This window comes from Coregonus clupeaformis, chromosome 31, assembly GCF_020615455.1.
Source record: "Coregonus clupeaformis isolate EN_2021a chromosome 31, ASM2061545v1, whole genome shotgun sequence".
Taxonomy (NCBI): Eukaryota; Metazoa; Chordata; class Actinopteri; order Salmoniformes; family Salmonidae; genus Coregonus; species Coregonus clupeaformis.
This window is the reverse complement of record NC_059222.1, coordinates 4,497,245-4,517,571: the sequence shown is the minus strand read 5'-3', so window position 1 is coordinate 4,517,571 and position 20,327 is coordinate 4,497,245. Positions and strand designations below refer to the sequence as shown.

General features: G+C 41.5%; 1 protein-coding gene across 1 annotated transcript in view; it reads right to left on the bottom strand.

Annotated features, from left to right (window-relative positions):
• The window catches only part of LOC121547935 (pro-neuregulin-3, membrane-bound isoform-like), a 472,942-nt gene that overhangs the window by 102,167 nt on the left and 350,448 nt on the right, over window positions 1–20,327 (bottom strand). Inside the window, exon 4 of the mRNA XM_041859343.2 lies at window positions 6,265–6,315. Coding sequence (XP_041715277.2) covers window positions 6,265–6,315 — 51 coding nt within the window. The remainder of the gene's footprint in view (window positions 1–6,264; window positions 6,316–20,327) is intronic.

The following is a 20,327-nucleotide window of genomic DNA, read 5'->3' as shown; positions in this document are numbered from 1 at the left end:
TTCATATGGCCTTATTTTGAGAGCTTGACTCTTATACAATTGCCTGAAACTCATGGTTTACAGGCCACAAACTCTGGTAATTTTCCAAAAACTCACAGGTTGTCCAGAAATCCTGGAGGAATCTTCCAACCTGGATTTCTGGAAAACCTGAGAACGGTATCAGAATTTTGCAACCCTAGCTGCAAGTCACATTATGCTGGTTTGCAAAGCGATGTGTAATTACTATTGGAATCCAGCCAGAGTTATGATATCCAACAGTTGGAATATCTTCACCTACATTAAAATGACTGTCACGATTAGGAACATTGTGAGTTTACTTCCTAAGCCATTTAAACTGGAACAGCCATTTCATTAAAGGGTGCAGAAAATCTAACTAACTGATTGGATTAGTTTAGAACATGTATGTTATTTATCTTTGTGTAGCATACGATTAATCTATCAATCAATGTACCTGCAAAAACACAGATATTAACAACATTAAAAAAAAAATCCACCTACAGCAGAGCATGCTGAAAAATCAGTTGTTTTTTAGTAACTTACAGATAACTGGCTGCTTTGTAAGTTACTGTAAACAACACAGTTTTACGAAACATTTTGCACAAACACAGCATTTACAATGTTATGGCGTCAATGTGAGCAGTTTATTTTTGGATGCAATGTTCAGACATTCACAGAAGTAGCAACAGCATAACACAATTCTCATCCAAATCGGAAAATGTAGGCTACATTAGTACTAGTGCTAAGTGAGGAAAGAGTGAGCGGTCATATTTAGCCAAATATCGGCTGAGAGAAACCATAATATACACTACCTGTCAAAAGTTTGGACACACCTACTCATTCAAGGGTTTTTCTTTATTTTTACTATTTTCTACATTGTAGAATAATAGTGAAGACATCAAAACTATAAAATAACACAAATGGAATCATGTAGTAAGCAATAAAGTGTTAAACAAATCAAAATATATTTGAGATTCTTCAAATAGTCACCCTTTGCCTTGATGACACTCCTGGCACAAAACGTTTTCTGATAGTGATTTATTGATACAAACGGCCGGTGCCGGTGTTATGATACTGATGACTTGTTGCCAGAGATGGTTTGTTTACGTTTACGTTGTAGCTAGATGGAGTAGGTAGGCCTACAACAGCTCAATCTAGTGGTCGTGTCGGAGGCAACAGTTGTTCACAACTCTAGTGTTGTAGCTAAGCCTAACCCTAACCATTTTTCTAACCTTAACCTCATTCTCTTAACCTCCTACGTTAATTCACCTAACCTGCTGTGTTAGTTCTCCTAACCTGCCATGTTAATTATCCTAACCTGCTGCAGTGGTTCATCATTTAAAAGTTGAGTCATACCACAGAAGAGCATGCGGCATGCTGTGATACGCTTCAGTGAGTCGCAGTGCTTGCCGTTAATGCTCATTTGAACCACATATACTCCATCTAGTCTTTTTTTATAATTATTTTATTAACGGAAACACAAAGATGTTGATGGACAAATACTGTATATGCTTATTTCTATTGGATATACAGTATATAACTCATGACCTATTATAAGGTTGTTTTGATTATTATGTGGATTATAATAAATGGACATACAGTATTTGTAGGGGGTTGATGCATTTTCTTTAGGGCAAATCAGGTCTGTCATATTGAGTTAGAAATGTCAAACTTTAGTCTTGTCAGGTGAACTGTTGTGTCCTCACCTTTGGTCTGATAATTTTGTTCAAGCGTTTTAGTTATAAAAAATAAATAACAAAGGGAGCCTTGAATAATTAAACAATAAATGAACCGCAACATGTTAGCTAAAGTAATTGCAATCAGGAATGCATGCAACTGTTTTTAATTTTGGCTGTACTATTATTGAATTTGTTGTGTTGTTAACAGGGTTCTAAATGGTCAGATTTGTTTTCGTAATCTAACATCACGTTTGACACACATACTGTAATTAGTACGCAGCACTCACTCCTCCTACCCTCCTCCTTTAGTTCCTTCTTCTTCTTATTATTACAATTATTCATATTATTATCAATAAAATAATTATCATCATTTGGCTTAGTAGACTACTAAGCCTCGTATGGAGCTGTAGGCCTAAGAGCGTGGATTTTGTATAGCTATACCTAAAACATCCATTAGTCCCTAAAAATAGAAATCAACTCAACAAGTCTATTGTCCTGCTTATAGCCCATCACGGGTGGATGGCTTCTTTTGTATTCCAATAATAGGTTAGGCTACCGAACGATTTACACCCACAGATGAGGCATCGCCAGCTGTGAACTCTACAGCACGCTTCAGAAACCAAGGTGAATGTGACTCTACATCAAATGTTGCAATGGCAAAACATTTGATAACTATAATTTTCACCTGACATGATAACTTTGCCTACTATTAATTATTGTCTTATATGTTGGCATGCTTAACGTTATTTAACCAATTCTGATACGTTGAATGATGTGGTAGGCATTGCCCTGAATCATACTTTTGCATGTACTCCAAAGGGATAACTTGAAATAACATGATGTAGGTTAGTGAAATAATCGAAAGTAATATTTGATTCTTTATCAGCCTAGTGGTTATAAGTATTTTAGGCTTATCGTGTGAATTAGGCCTCATGTAAAATTATTGTCAAAGTGCAAAATATACTGTTGCAGGTAGATCTAGATTATTTATGGGTTGATGTTATAGAAATATCAAAACATTACTTTAACAACTCCAAACTGCCTTTTTCTATAATCGAGACACCTGCTGGTAACTCTTATCTGTTAGGACAGCTCATGAGGTCTCCTAAATATCTGTTGCCTAAGTGGAACTCTTATGACTAAAGAGTCTTCATGCATAGCTTCATGCATAGTAAGTTACGGTATTAAAACTAAATATAATACGTTTTTAGGCATACAGCTCGATGGTGGTTATACAAGGCTACTACTATTATAAGTAATACCAGAGAGTCTGTTCTAACTGGTGGGGAAATTGTAAAACCTTTATTACAGCATAGAAAATATAAAAAACAGACAGATTTGTGAAATTGCTTTATCCGACATTTTGCAGTTGCATGAGGCTTGGTGCTCACGGAATCAGTAGGCTATTAAACAAACACTCAAACAGGCAACAGAAGCAGGATCTGTCTTATTTCTGTAGATATATTGATGATTTATAAAGCCAGGCACATTTAACAGTTAGGTTATTGATTGTAGACCTAATTAAGTTGGGGTTTCCTCTCTCCTAAATCTTCTTACACAATTAAGGCAAGGGCTGTTTTCTCGTCTCCTAACTCCGCTGCTGCCTCTGCCACATTGTCCTCAACACCAATATGCTGGTTAACGTCACTATTATACACATAGCAACATACAGGGAAAGGTGCCAATTCAATGGCGCACTGAAAATTATGTTTCAGAAATGTGGACAGCTATATTTTTTACAGCTCGCAACACGAATCATGAATAAGCTGTAGACCAAATTATCTGCCAAGAGAGTTTTCATCTATATTTTTCGTAGCCGTCTATTTACCACCACAAACCGATGCTGGCACTAAGACCACACTCAACAAGCTGTATAAGGCCATAAGCAAACCAGAAAATGCTCATCCAGAAGTGGCGCTCCTAGTGGCCGGGGACTTTAACACAGGCAAACTTAAATCCGTTTTACCTCATTTCTACCATTATGTCACATGTGCAACCAGAGAGAAAAAAAAAACTCTAGACCACCTTTACTCCACACACAGAGACGCATACAAAGCTCTCCCTCGCCCTCCATTTGGCAAATCTGACCATAATTCTATCCTCCTGATTCCTGCTTACAAGCAAAAACTAAAGCAGGAAGTACCAGTGACTCGCTCAATACGGAAGTGGTCAGATGACACGGATGCTACGCTACAGGACTGTTTTGATAGCACAGACTGGAATATGTTCCGGGATTCATCCAATGGCACTGAGGAGTATACCACCTCAGTCACCGGCTTCATCAATAAGTGCATCAACGACGTCGTCCCCACAGTGACCGTACATACATATCCCAACCAAAAGCCATGGATTACAGGCAATATCCGCACCGAGCTAAAGGATAGAGCTGCCGCTTTCATGGAGCGGGACACTAATCCGGACGCATATAAGAAATCCCACATTGCCCTCAGATGAACCATCAAACAGGCAAAGCGTCAATACAGGACTAAGATTGAATCTTGCTACACCGGCTCTGATGCTCGTCGGATGTGGCAGGGCTTGCAAACTATTACGGACTACAAAGGGAAACCCAGCGGCGAGCTGCCCAGTGACTCGAGCCTACCAGACGGGCTAAATTTATTTTATGCTCGCTTCGAGGCAAGCAACACTGAAGCATGCTGTTCCGGACGACCAGCTGTTCCAAACGACTGTGTGATCACGCTCTCCGTAGCCGATGTGAGCAAGACCTTTAAACAGGTCAACATGCACAAGGCCGCGGGGCCAGATGGATTACCAGGACATGTACTCAGAGCATGCGCGGACCAACTGGCAAGTGTCTTCACTGACATTTTCAACCTCTCCCTGACAGTCTGTAATACCTACATGTTTCAAGCAGACCACCATAGTCCCTGTGCCCAAGAAAGCAAGGGTAACCTGCCTAAATGACTACCGTCCCATAGCACTCACGTCGATAGCCATAAGGTGCTTTGAAAGGCTGTTCATGGCTCACATACACACCATCATCCCGGAAACTCTAGACCCACTCCAATTCTCATACCGCCCCAACAGATCCACAGATGATGCAATCTCAATCGCACTCCACACTGCCCTTTACCACCTGGACAAAAGGAACACCTATGTGAGAATGCTGTTCATTGACTACAGCTCAGCATTCAATACCATAGTGCCCACAAAGCTAAGGACCCTGGAACTAAACACCTCCCTCTGCAACTGGATCCTGGAATTCCTGTCGGTCCTCTCCCAGGTGGTAAGGGTAGGCAAAAACACATCTGCCACGCTGATCCTCAACACGTGGGTCCCTCAGGGGTGCCTGCTTAGTCCCCTCCTGTACTCCCTGTTCACCCACGACTGCATGGCCAAGCATGACTCCAACATCATCATTAAGTTTGCTGACGACACAACAATGGTAGGCCTAATCACCGACAATGATGAGACAGCCTATAGGGAGGAACTCAGAGACCTGGCAGTGTGGTGCCAGGATAACAACCTCTCCCTCAACGTGAGCAAGACAAAGGAGCTGATCATTAACTACAGGAAAAGGAGGGCCGAACACGCCCCCATTCACATCGACGGGTCTGTAGTGGTGCAGGTCGAGAGTTTCAAGTTCCTTGGTGTCCACATCACCAACAAACTATCATGGTCCAAACACACCAAGACAGTTGTGAAGAGGGCACGACAACGCCTTTACCCCTAAGGAGACTGAAAAGATTTGGCATGGGTCCCCAGATCCTCAAAAAGTTATACAGCTGCACCATCGAGAGCATCCTAACCGGTTTCATCACTGCCTGGTATGGCAACTGCTTGGCATCCGACCGTAAGGCGCTACAGAGGGTAGTGCGTACGGCCCAGAACATCACTGTGGACAAGCTTCCTTCCATCCCGGACCTATTTACTAGGCGGTGTCAGACGAAGGCTCAAGACTCCAGTCACCCAAGTCATAGACTGTTCTCTCTACTACCGCACGGCAAGTTGTACGGGAGTGCCAAGTCTAGGTCCAAAAGGCTCCTTAACAGCTTCTACCCCCAAGCTGTCATCAAAGCAAAGGGGGGCTTTTTGAAGAATCTCAAATAGAAAATATATTTTGATTTGTTTAATACTTTTTTGGTTGCTAGGTGTTGGTTTGGAATTTAGGGTATCGCTTGATGGTATTAAACATGGCGTTCATGCCCATGTGACATTTCCAACCGTTTAAATGAGAAGTGTGCAGCGAGGAATACACTCCAGGGATGTAGCGGTAAATGCCATCTTAAATAAATCCTCAGACATTAATAAATGCAAATAGACACGTGCAAACACGCACACACACATGCCACACACACACACAATGTACAGTCAAGCACACTGCAGAGATCATTATTTTGGTTGCCATATAAGCCCTTACATCATGCTAGCGCACAATACTAGCTTCCATTCAGATAGAATACATATAATTTGTTACCTCTCTGTTTCCATGGTGACCAGAGCACATTCATATTTTCCAAGGTGAGCAAAGCGTTTTGCTTGATTGTGTGTTTTGTGCAAGGTATTTTCTGATTGGCTGAGAGAAAATAAAAGGGCGATTTACTGCACAAATGAAAAGTTTACTTACCCATGAACACGATGCCCAGTTCATCTGCTGCTCCATCCAAGGACACAGAGCCTAAGAGCGGGGGAAAGAAAGAGACGGACACAGAGGGGGAAGAGATGGAGGAAAAGTGTGGGAGAGCGATATAAACAGAGAGATGAAGATGGGCATAGGGAGAAGGAAAGGGGGAGAGAAAGAGAGTGGGAAGACAATACAGTGTTATTGAACAACGTTATATGAAACACAGTCATAACCCTCACTCAGGCTTTACCCACTGGAGCACTGCAGCTACAGTACTAGAACCTGGGCTTTGTTTGACTTGCCTCCCTAAAATCCCTTTATTTTCTTTTTTTTTCAACTTTTTTTTCAAACATGTAAATAAATACTATTATTGAGACAGACAATAGGCTTTACAGACCTAAAATGCCTTTCATGTTCCAAGTCCAGACAATAGGGACGTTTTGGGTGCACAGTAAGGTTTATTATGACGTAGGTACTAGTATATAAATATTTGCTGAGTAGTAACCTGTCAAGGGTGGGGAGAAGGAGGAGGTGTAGACTTCAATGCAGGTTGAAAGATGACAATGTCATGATTGTTATGTGATTGACATTTGCTCCGAACAGGCCTTGGTATTGGTTTTTCATCCCAGGCAGAGATAATTGTTAATTTCCCACCTCTCTGACCCCAACCTTATGTTTGTTTCAATATTAATATTAGTTATCCCCAGCTCTTCTGTTCACAAGACTGTCAGTCAAGACAGACACACCCACACATACACACATACACACAGGTAGGCCTACTCACACTGTATGTCCCTCTCTCCCTGTATTAGAGTATTTTCCCACAATCCCAGAGCTGGGGCGATAGATAAAGATGAGTACTCGTGTTCCCTTCATCCTGATGTGACCCTCCTCCCCCTTTTCATGCCACTGTAATATAATCTCATTTAAATTCAAATGAAACCCTCACACTTAATTGCTTTTCTGACAGAGGTGGTCTGGGTTTTTAAGTAGAATGCGGCTAGCAGGGCCTGGTGACAGATTATTTGGTTGCCATAGTCAAAAAAGAAGGGGGAGAAGAGAAGCAAAACTCCCTGACAGCGTGAAAACTGTCAAAATCCATCTAACAGACTGTTATCACAGGCAAATGTGTCAATGTCATACTAGTCATAGTTCTTTAATTGTGTACAGCCAATATCACGGAGAGACGCCCGTCAATGGTGTGAAATTTGCGTTTGAGAGTAGCGAGTGTGAATTCATATGCACTGCATAGCGTATGCCAAAGTACTTGTCATGAAAATCCATAATGAACAGTTATATACAGTACATTCGGAAAGTATTCAGACCCCTTCACTTTTTCCACATGTTGTTGCATTACAGCCTTATTCTAAAATGGATTAAATGTTTTTTTCCCCCCTCATCAATCTACACATAATAATCCATAATGACTAAGCCAAAACAGATTCTTAGACATTTTTGCAAAAAATTAAAAACGTATTCAGACCCTTTACTCAGCAGTTTGTTGAAGCACCTTTAGCAGCGATTACAGCCTCGATAGTTATTGGGTATGACGCTTGGTACACCTGTATTTGGGGAGGTTCTCCCATTCTTCTCTGCAGATCCTCTCAAGCTCTGTCAGGTTGGATGGGGTGTGTCGCTGCACAGCTATTTTCAGGTCTCTTCAGAGATGTCAGATCGGTGTCAAGTCCGAGCTCTGGCTGGGCCACTCAAGGACATTCAGAGACTTGTCCCGAAGCCACTCCTGCATTGTCTTGGCTGTGTGCTTAGGGTCGTTGTCCTGTTTGAAGGAGAACCTTCGCCCCAGTCTGTGGTCCTGAGCGCTCTGGAGCAGGTTTTTATAAAGGATCTCACTGTACCTTGCTCCGTTCATCTTTCCCTCGATCCTGACTAGTCTCCCAGTCCCTGCGGCTGAAAAACTCCCCACAGCATGATGCTGCCACCACCATGGTTCACCATAGGGATGGTATTGGCCAGGTGATGAGCAGTGCCTGGTTTCCTCCAGACGTGATGCTTGGAATTCAGGCCAAAGAGATCAATCTTGGTTTCATCAGACCAGAGAATTTTGTTTCTCATGGTCTGCGAGTCCTTTAGGTGCCTATTGGCAAACTCCAAGCGGGCTGTCATGTGCCTTTTCCTGGGAAGTAGCTTCCGTCTGGCCGCTCTACCATAAAGGCCTGATTGGTGGAGTGCTGCAGAGATGGATGTCCTTCTGGAAGGTTCTCCCATCTCCACAGAGGAAATCTGGAGCTCTGTCAGAGTTACCTTTGGGTTCTTGGTCACCCCCCTGACCAAGGCCCTTCTCCCTCGATTGCTCAATTTGGCCGGGCGGCCAGCTCTAGGAAGAGTCTTAGTGGTTCCAAACTTCTTCCATTTAAGTATGATGGAGGCCACTGTATTATTGGGGACTTTCAATGCTGCAGACATTTTTGGTACCCTTCCCCAGATCTGTGCCTCCACACAATCCTGTCTCGGAGCTCTACAGACAATTCCTTCGACCTCATGGCTTGGTTTTGCTCTGACATGCACTGTCAACTGTGGGACCTTATGTAGACAGGTGTGTGTCTCTCCAAATCATGTCCAATCAATTGAATTTACCACAGGTGGACTCTAATCAAGTTGTAGAAACATCTCAAGGATGATCAATGGAAACAGGATGCACCTGAGCTCAATTTCGAGGGTCATAGAAAAGGGTCTGAATACTTATGTAAATAAGGTATTTAATTTTTGTATTTCTCATAAAGTTTCCAAAATTTATAAAAACCTGTTTTGACTTTGTCTTTATGGGGTATTGTGTGTAGATTGATGAGGGGAAAAAATGATTTAATCCATTTTAGAATACGGCTGTAACATAACAAAATGTGGAAAAAGTCAAGGGGTCTGAATACTTTCCGAATGCACTGCAGGCCTATGTATATTTTGCTCTTTTTTCCTCCAGTAAAACTGTAAAGGAGTGTATGTTCAAACAGTATGTTGCTAGCATACAAAAGCTGGCCTCAATCTTCAGCAAGAAATATGTCTAGTTCCAGTTATGATGGTGGCAAATTATGTACAATATTGTCTGTGTGTGTGGTTTCTAAAAGTACAGAATAAAGAGGAATTATTAGTAATTAGAATACAATATCAGGATAGAGCAATAAAACATTATTACAATGAAGTAACATAATACCACTGCTACTGTATAAAATAATAAGTTCCATTGACAACCTATATCAATGAGCTACATAAGGATCATTGACTTAAGAGTTCCACAAGGGGTTAGGACAGAGCTATACTAAACAGGCCAAATAAATACGAGGGCAGCTTCAAAGTACATAACACAAGCTAATACTTCTCTGACGCCAGTAGCATTGTTTTACAGAAGCAATAAATAATATACATAACCACAATTGAGAATAACTTCATAAAGGTTATGAAATTAGTACCTCGCAAGTCCGTGGTTATAAAGGAATACAGACAGAAAACCTTTTTGTTTTTTTGTCATTTTTAGCAGACGCTCTTATCCAGAGCGACTTACAGTTAGTGAGTGCCTACATATTCATACTGTCCCCCCGTGGAAAACGAACCCACAACCCTGGCGTTGCAAGCGCCATGCTCTACCAACTGAGCTACAGGGGACAACATACAGTGGGGAGAACAATTATTTGATACACTGCCGATTTTGCAGGTTGTCCTACTTACAAAGCATGTAGAGGTCTGTAATTTTTATCATAGGTACACTTCAACTGTGAGAGACGGAATCTAAAACAAAAATCCAGAAAATCACATTGTATGATTTTTAAGTAATTAATTTGCATTTTATACATCAGAAAAGCAGAACTTAATATTTGGTACAGAAACCTTTGTTTGCAATTACAGAGATCATACGTTTCCTGTAGGTCTTGACCAGGTTTGCACACACTGCAGCAGGGATTTTGGCCCACTCCTCCATACAGACCTTCTCCAGATCCTTCAGGTTTCGGGGCTGTCGCTGGGCAATACGGACTTTCAGCTCCCTCCAAAGATTTTCTTTTGGATTCAGGTCTGGAGACTGGCTAGGCCACTCCAGGACCTTGAGATGCTTCTTACGGAGCCACTCATTAGTTGCCCTGGCTGTGTGTTTCGGGTCGTTGTCATGCTGGAAGACCCAGCCACGACCCATCTTCAATGCTCTTACTGAGGGAAGGAGGTTGTTGGCCAAGATCTCACGATACATGGCCCCATCCATCCTCCCCTCAATATGGTGCAGTCGTTCTGTCCCCTTTGCAGAAAAGCATCCCCAAAGAATGATGTTTCCACCTCCGTCCTTCACGGTTGGGATGGTGTTCTTGGGGTTGTACTCATCTTTCTTCTTCCTCCAAACACGGCGAGTGGAGTTTAGACCAAAAAGCTCTATTTTTGTCTCATCAGACCACATGACCTTCTACCATACCTCCTCTGGATCATCCAGATGGTCATTGGCAAACTTCAGACGGGCCTTCGACATGCGCTGGCATGAGCAGGGGGACCTTGCGTGTACTGCAGGATTTTAATCCATGACGGCGTAGTGTGGTACTAATGATTTTCTTTGAGACTGTAGTCCCAGCTCTCTTCAGGTCATTGACCAGGTCCTGCCGTGTAGTTCTGGGCTGATCCCTTACCTTCCTCATGATCATTGATGCCCCACGAGGTGAGATCTTACATGGAGCCCCAGACCGAGGGTGATTGACCGTCATCTTGAACTTCTTCCATTTTCTAATAATTGCGCCAACAGTTGTTACCTTCTCACCAAGCTGCTTGCCTATTGTCCTGTAGCCCATCCCTGCCTTGTGCAGGTCTACAATTTTATCCCTGATGTCCTTACACAGCTCTCTGGTCTTGGCCATTGTGGAGAGGTTGGAGTCTGTTTGATTGAGTGTGTGGACAGGTATCTTTTACACAGGTAACAAGTTCAAACAGGTGCAGTTAATACAGGTAATGAGTGGAGAACAGGAGGGCTTCTTAAAGAAAAACTATCAGGTTTGTGAGAGCCGGAATTCTTACTGGTTGATAGGTGATCAAATACTTATGTCATGCAATAAAATGCAAATTAATTACTTAAAAATCATACAATGTGATTTTCTGGATTTTTGTTTTAGATTCCGTTTCTCACAGTTGAAGTGTACCTATGATAAAAATTACAGACCTCTACATGCTTTGTAAGTAGAAAAACCTGCAAAATTGGCAGTGTATCAAATACTTGTTCTCCCCACTGTACATCATGCTCCATACATACATACGGTGTGCTACAGTAGAAACGACATAACACAATATACAGAAACGGATAAGGTAATAATGCACTTACTTTGATAGGAACGCACACATGTATAAAGTAATTATTAGTAAGGAAAACAACAATGAAGGCAATGCGGGTGCCAGGGGGAAAAAGTCAGTCAGGTTCTGTTCTGACTGGAGATGCATAAATGTCTGCATACTTGACCTGGGTAAACACTAGGGGAGTGCTTGGGCTCTCATTGAAGAGAGAAGTTTGTCCAGCTCATCCAGCTAATCCTCGCCCTACATTAGCATAGCATGCCTCAAACGTAAATTGTCTACCACAGTGAAATGGGCTACTTCTATGTGAATTAATGAGGAGGTAGAATGCACCTCATTTCAAACTGTTTTTTGAAAATAATTTGAAATTGACAAACTTTAAACAGCCTATATATAATTAGCAGGTAGTGTGCATTGATTTGAGGGTAGCCCAGGTTAACTGTCCTGTTGCATAACAATAAAATTTTGGAACAGCGAGTGCATTCTGACATCACACACATTCCATTCCTCTTCATATCAGGGGTTTCTATTACGTTTGACATCGATTTGACTTCCGGCCCTTCGCGATGCTTCGCTAAGTCAAATTTGTTGAACTTACTAAATGACATTCACAGTATTTGTAAACTACAGCATGGCGTTGGTGAGAAAATTGAAGGAAAATTTTTTCCACAGCATTACCGCTACAAAGCTGACGCTAGCTAGCTAGCTTCTTTTTCATTTCAATAAGATAGTTGGTTAGCAAGCTAGCATTAGGGCCTTCTGTTTAGCCTGTAACTTATGGTTGTTATTACGTTGTGTAACAGAGTAAAAGGTCTATGTACTTGTAATTTGTTTGAGACTAACATTAGTTTAAGTTGGCTAGCTAGCTAATGTTTTTTGGAGAACAGGCTAGCTCCCTGTAGAATCCAAACAAGAGGGGATGGGGAAGAAGATCAGATGTGCAGCTGCTTCTGTCTGGCTGTTGCAGTGCCCAGACGAGGTGAGAGCAAACTGCTACAGAGATAAAAATGGTAAAATCTCTCAAATTATATCTTGATTGTCTAGATTTCAATGTTGAACCAATGCAAAGATATACATTTTATTGGCTCGCTAAATTAGCTGCTTTTCCTGAAGAATGTCTATCTGATAAAGCTAGCTAGTTGTTGTTCTAATGCAATGTCCATGAAATGCTACAGCCACAACATCATAATAAAGTAGCCAAACATCTGCAGACCAGCGACTAGTTAGTAATTTTTTTACATTTTAGGCATTTAGCAGACACTCTTTTCCAGAACAACTTACAGGAGTAAATAGGGTTACGTGCCTTGCTCAAGCGCACATCAACAGATTTTTTGCCTAGTCAGATCGGGGAATCAAACCAGTGACCCTTCGGTTACTGGCCCAAAACTCTTAACCCACTAGATTAGCTTAATACAAAATCCCCATAGAAATGTGTCAATTTAAGCTAGAGATATCTATTAGAGCGGTGTTTGTCAGACCATGAGATATCAGCTAGAGCGGTGTTTGTCAGACCATGAGATATCCCAAAAAACGATCTTCCCACAAAATCGTCTGTAGCGTCCGAACGGTGTGGCCTACAAACTATTACCCCTCTATGAAAAGATGAGACTCTCACGAACATGAAGGTGTTATCCGTTTTTCTCTACAACCCCCACAAGTGTCTTGGGACTCTACAACCCCCACAAGTGTCTCGGTACAGCCGATCTGCAAACTTCTGTCCGTAGCGTCCAAACAGTTTGGGCTACACACTAATATGACCCATCTGTGGAAAGGTGACACTCTCGCGAACACGTACATGTTGGTTGTTTTGCTCATGTTTTGCACACAGGCCTCACAAGACTCGTCTGAATGTCCTCCAGTTGAAAAAATGAATGGAAGTATACATGGAGACTGTTTAGTGCCAGAAATAAGGGGTTAAATACATATAAAATATATAACAAATGTTTACTGATCTTTCTTATATCTCTCAGATATAGGACATACACTTCAGAACAAGCTTCCATTAGATGTTTTTGGGGGACTATCTGTTGTTCCATTATTCAATGTGTTTGTATGGGCAAATAGCATTAAGGCTTTAAAAAAAAAGTATATTTCTTTATACTTCAAGGGGTCTTAAAATTCCAAATCAAATAGCTAAATGATCCTTGGTATGACCTTCTTAAAACAATTCCATATAGTTTAGTAGAACCCCCCACTCCCCCTCCCCCAGGGATAAGACTGGGATTTGACTGTTATTAACCACTAGGCTCCCTTTGTGCCCCCGTTAAATCAGATATACAGTTATATTGATCCCCTGCTGATTTTGTACGTTTGCCCACTGACAAAGAAATTATCAGTCTATAATTTTAATGGTAGGTTTATTTGAACAGTGAGAGACAGAATAACAACAACAAAATCCAGAAAAAAAAGGGAGTGCTCCTAATCTCAGTTTGTTACCTGTATAAAAGACACCTGTACACAGAAGCAATCAATCAATCAGATTCCAAACTCTCCACCATGGCCAAGACCAAAGAGCTCTCCAAGGATGTCAGGGATAAAATTGTAGACCTACACAAGGCTGGAATGGGCTACAAGACCATCGCCAAGCAGCTTGGTGAGAAGGTGATAACAGTTGGTGCGATTATTCACAAATGGAAGAAACACAAAAGACCTGTCAATCTCCCTCGGCCTGGGGCTCCATGCAAGATCTCACCTCGTGGAGTTGCAATGATCATGAGAACGGTGAGTAATCAGCCCAGAACTACACGGGAGGATCTTGTCAATGATCTCAAGGTAACACACTACGCCGTGAAGGACTGAAATCCTGCAGCGTCCGCAAGGTCCCCCTGCTCAAGAAAGCACATATACAGAGCCGTCTGAAGTTTGCCAATGAACATCTGAATGATTCAGAGAAGAACTGGGTGAAAGTGTTGTGGTCAGATGAGACCAAAATGGAGCTCTTTGGCATCAACACCATCCCCACCGTCAAACATGGACGTGGAAACATTATGCTTTGGGGGTGTTTTTCTGCTAAGGTGACAGGACAACTTCACCGCATTAAAGGGACGATGGACGGGGCCATGTACCGTCAAATCTTGGGTGAGAACCTCCTTCCCTCAGCCAGGGCATTGAAAATGGGTCGTGGATGGGTATTCCAGCATGACAATGACCCAAAACACACGGCCAAGGCAACAAAGGAGTGGCTAAAGAAGAAGCACATTAAGGTCCTGGAGTGGCCTAGCCAGTCTCCAGGCCTTAATCCCATAGAAAATCTGTGGAGGGAGCTGAAGGTTCGAGTTGCCAAACGTCAGCCTCGAAACCTTAATGACTTGGAGAAGATCTGCAAAGAGGAGTGGAACAAAATCCCTCCTGAGATGTATGCAAACCTGGTGGCCAACTACAAGAAACATCTGACCTCTGTGATTGCCAACAAGGGTTTTGCCACCAAGTACTAAGTCATGTTTTGCAGAGGGGTCAAATACTTATTTCCCTCATTAAAATGCAAATCAATTTATAACATTTTTGACATGCGTTTTTCTGGATTTATTTTGTTGTTATTCTGTCTCTCACTGTTCAAATAAACCTACCATTAAAATTATAGACTGATCATTTCTTTGTCAGTGGGCAAACTTACAAAATCAGCAGGGGATCAAATACTTTTTTCCGTCACTGTACATTTTCAGGAAAGGCAGGGATTAGAGCAAGCTAGTAGTAGTGACATTATAATTTGAAACCACCAAATGCGCATAATTTATATCTGATTATATTCCATATTATGTTTTTATCTATTTGTACTGTATTGGTATCTGTGTCATGTTGTACAGATCATCAGCATGTACATTGAATTATGTTGAATTGTCAAGTGGACTAGACTCTCATTAAAATACCATTGTTAATTTATTTCAAATCTGCCAAGCACACCTCTGCCTCTGATAGCTTCTCCCTGTGCTGACCACCGATGGACAGTGCCAATGAGAGCTGCCGTTGATGGGCTCCTGGCCAAGCACCACAAGGAGAAAGACATCCTGAAGCGTGTAGATGGGACATACAGCTCTGCCATCAGCTCTACCACCAGTATCATGACTGTGTCATTGTCATTAGCTGCTACAGCTAAGCTAATTCACGAATGTTTATTGCACCATATAATACTGTTTTTCCCATGAAAGATATAGGGCCTCAGAGTGGTTGGATAAGCTCCTTCCTGGTTGGCCCTGTCTGTTGAACAGCGCCACAGTGTCTCCCAACCCCTCTGTCTCAGTCCCCAGTAATTATGCTGCATTTGCTTATGTGCTGGGGGCTAGGGTCAGCTTTTCTTATCTGGTGCAATGTGTGTTCTTAGGCATGCTCCCACTAAACCCCCCATCTCTCTCTGTGTCTCCCCTCCCAGAAGAGCTGAGGCCCTGGTCATGCTGCTGGTCCAACTGCAGCTGTGGACCCCTGGCATGATTTCACCATGTCTTTATTCAAGTGTCATCATGAAACCATAACAATAGTCATGCATTTGTAACAAGAACAGTGAGTGTTGTGTTGGGGTTGTATATCCTTATTTTGCAAATGTACAGTAAATCTGGACTACATTTTATTTTCAATGATTCTTTAGGGTGACTAACATCCATCATTATCAATGACTACCATCCACATGCAATCCACTACCACTTTTCTAATGAACACTCCTCCTCAATTATACATCGATCGACAAAGTTTATGTATTCATGATTAATATTCCCTTTTGTCAAAATGTGTTTATACACATCATGGCAACATGCTTGACAAAAAATCTTTAAACATGTCTATAGACTTAATGGAGGTTATGGGGGTGATGCTGTTGACCATCAGATGTAATATATTATGCTAATATGTAAAAATTCTCAATAAGGAAGATTACATGTTCATGACTGTTGATGTTCACATGACTCTCCAAATGCTATGTTGAATGAGCACAGCGGATGAAGGAGGGGGAAGAAAACAGACAGCTTCTCTCTACCACACCATCACCAAGTCATCCAATGTTTGTTTCATGAACAATTATTTCATCTTCTAAAATAAATACAGAATACATTTTGTTCATTTTGTTTCTAATGTTTTTCAACAACAAAAAAATGCTATGTGAGCAATTTAGCAGGTCTATAATATAATGAAATGTTTTGAAATGTTTATTAAATATACAGTACCAGTCAAACTTTTGGACACACTTACTCATTCATGGGTTTTTCTTTATTTTTACTATTTTCTACATTGTAGAATAATAGTGAAGACATCAAAACTATGAAATAACACATATGGAATCATGCAGTAACCAAACAACTTAAACAACTTTATATTTGAGATTCTTAATAATAAAATAATAATAATATGCCATTTAGCAGACGCTTTTATCCAAAGTAGCCACCCTTTGCCTTGATGACAGCTTTGCACACACGTGGCATTCTCTCAACCAGCTTCATGAGGTAGTCACCTGGAATGCATTTCAATTAACAGGTGTGCCTTCTTAAAAGTTAATTTGTGGAATTCCTTTCCTTCTTAATGCGTTTGAGCCAATCAGTTGTGTTGTGACAAGGTAGGGGGGTATACAGAAGATAGCCCTATTTGGTAAAAGTCCATATTATGGCAAGAACAGCTCAAATAAGCAAAGAGAAATGGCAGTCCATCATTACTTAAAGACATGAAGGTCAGTCAATCCAGAACATTTCAAGAACTTTTAAAGTTTCTTCAAGTGCAGTCGCAAAAACCATCAAGCGCTATGTTGAAACTGGCTCTCATGAGGACCCCCACAGGAAAGGAAGACCCAGAGTTACCTCTGCTGCAGAGGATAAGTTACCAGCCTCAGAAATTGCAGCCCAAATAAATGCTTGACAGAGTTCAAGTCACATACTCATCTCAACATCAACTGTTCAGAGGAGACTGCGTGAATCAGGCCTTCATGGTCAAATTGCTGCAAAGCAACCGCTACTAAAGGACACCAATAAGAAGAAGAGACTTGCTTTGGTCAAGAAACGAGCAATGGACTTTAGACCAGTGGAAATGAGTCCAAATTTGAGGTTTTTGGTTCCAACCGCCGTGTCTTTGTGAGACGAAGAGTAGGTGAACGGATGATCTTCACATGTGTGGTTCCCACCGTGAAGCATGGTGGAGGAGGTGTGATGGTGTGGATGTGTTTTGCTGTCTGTGATTTATTTCGAATATAAGGAACACTTAACCAGCATGGCTACCACAGCATTCTGCAACGATACACCATCCCATCTGGTTTGCGCTTAGTGGGACTATCATTTGTTTTTCAACAGGACAATGACCCAACACTCATATTTAGATTTGTTTAACACTTTTTTGGTTTCTACATGATTCCATATGTGTTATTTCATAGTGTTGATGTCTCACTATTATTCTACAATGTAGAAAATAGTCAAAAATAATGAAAAACCCTTGAATGAGTAGGTTTGTCCAAACATTTGACTGGTACTGTATATTCAGTCACAAGTCACTTGGATTATTTACGTTGCCATTTTAAAGGTTTGCTAAAATTATGTATTGTTACTTTGTAGATGCTGAAACAGTCTCATTAGAAAATGTCTACAATCCTTTTAAAAAAGCTGTTGAGTGATTTTGATTTGATACTGTCTGGTGAGGAATTGGGCAGTATGGAATACATCGGTGTGAGTAATCATTTTATGGATGTATAAAAGGAGGACATCGTTAAAAGACATGGACAACATCAGGGAATACGCAGGTAAATGTAGAGCCTATCAATGACAAAATAAATGGTGCAGAGAAATATCATTACTTAGAATAACATTAGATAATATGTTATGTACTGGACAGGGGGCCAGTAAGCTGTTTTCAAAACATTGGACCAACTTGAGCAATGAGATCTCAGCTTGCTAGATAGCTAAGCCAACCAAATATACACCTTAGCAAACAATCTTTTTTTAAGCTAATGTTAGCTTCAACTAACATGACATGTACATAGACCTTTTTATCTGTAAAACAACGTAAGATCCAGTCTATGATATTTGCCAGAAGGCTCTGATGCTGGCTAGATAAACAGTCAAGTCTATGGAAGTGGTAATATACTATGTTGAAACACTTCTTTTCAAATTGTCTTACATTTTTCTCACAATATCTCCTACCTGTTGGCAATGCCTGACAACACACCGGAAGGGGGTATTGTGCAGTATTTAGCAATAATAAATAAGAGGCTGGTAACAACAGTTGTGATGTGTGTGTTGCATGAATGTGTGCGTGTGTGTGTGGATGTGTGCTAAGGTGCAGAGAGTCAGTGCAGGTGGTCAGTCTAGTTCAAGTGTTCAGCAGTCTGATGGCTTGTACAGTGGGGAAAAACAAGTATTTAGTCAGCCACCAATTGTGCAAGTTCTCCCACTTAAAAAGATGAGAGAGGCCTGTAATTTTCATCATAGGTACACGTCAACTATGACAGACAAATTGAGAAGAAAAAAATACAGAAAATCACATTGTAGGATTTTTTATGAATTTATTTGCAAATTATGGTGGAAAATAAGTATTTGGTCACCTACAAACAAGGAAGATTTCTGGCTCTCACAGACCTGTAACTTCTTCTTTAAGAGGCTCCTCTGTCCTCCACTCGTTACCTGTATTAATGGCACCTGTTTGAACTTGTTATCAGTATAAAAGACACCTGTCCACAACCTCAAACAGTCACACTCCAAACTCCACTATGGCCAAGACCAAAGGGCTGTCAAAGGACACCAGAAACAAAATTGTAGACCTGCACCAGGCTGGGAAAACTGAATCTGCAATAGGTAAGCAGCTTGGTTTGAAGAAATCAACTGTGGGAGCAATTATTAGGAAATGGAAGACATACAAGACCACTGATAATCTCCCTCGATCTGGGGCTCCACGCAAGATCTCACCCCGTGGGGTCAAAATGATCACAAGAACGGTGAGCAAAAATCCCAGAACCACACGGGGGGACCTAGTGAATGACCTGCAGAGAGCTGGGACCAAAGTAACAAAGCCTACCATCAGTAACACACTACGCCGCCAGGGAATCAAATCCTGCAGTGCCAGATGTGTCCCCCTGCTTAAGCCAGTACATGTCCAGGCCCGTCTGAAGTTTGCTAGAGTGCATTTGGATGATCCAGAAGAGGATTGGGAGAATGTCATATGGTCAGATGAAACCAAAATATAACTTTTTGGTAAAAACTCAACTCGTCGTGTTTGGAGGACAAAGAATGCTGAGTTGCATCCAAATAACACCATACCTACTGTGAAGCATGGGGGTGGAAACATCATGCTTTGGGTCTGTTTTTCTGCAAAGGGACCAGGACGACTGATCCGTGTAAAGGAAAGAATGAATGGGGCCATGTATCGTCAGATTTTGAGTGAAAACCTCCTTCCATCAGCAAGAGCATTGAAGATGAAACGTGGCTGGGTCTTTCAGCATGACAATGATCCCAAACACACCGCCCGGGCAACGAAGGAGTGGCTTCGTAAGAAGCATTTCAAGGTCCTGGAGTGGCCTAGCCAGTCTCCAGATCTCAACCCCATAGAAAATCTTTGGAGGGGAGTTGAAAGTCTGTGTTGCCCAGCGACAGCCCCAAAACGTCACTGCTCTAGAGGAGATCTGCATGGAGGAATGGGCCAAAATACCAGCAACAGTGTGTGAAAACCTTGTGAAGACTTACAGAAAACGTTTGACCTGTGTCATTGCCAACAAAGGGTATATAACAAAGTATTGAGAAACTTTTGTTATTGACCAAATACTTATTTTCCACCATAATTTGCAAATAAATTCATTAAAAATCCTACAATGTGATTTTCTGGAGAAAGAAAATCTGTCATAG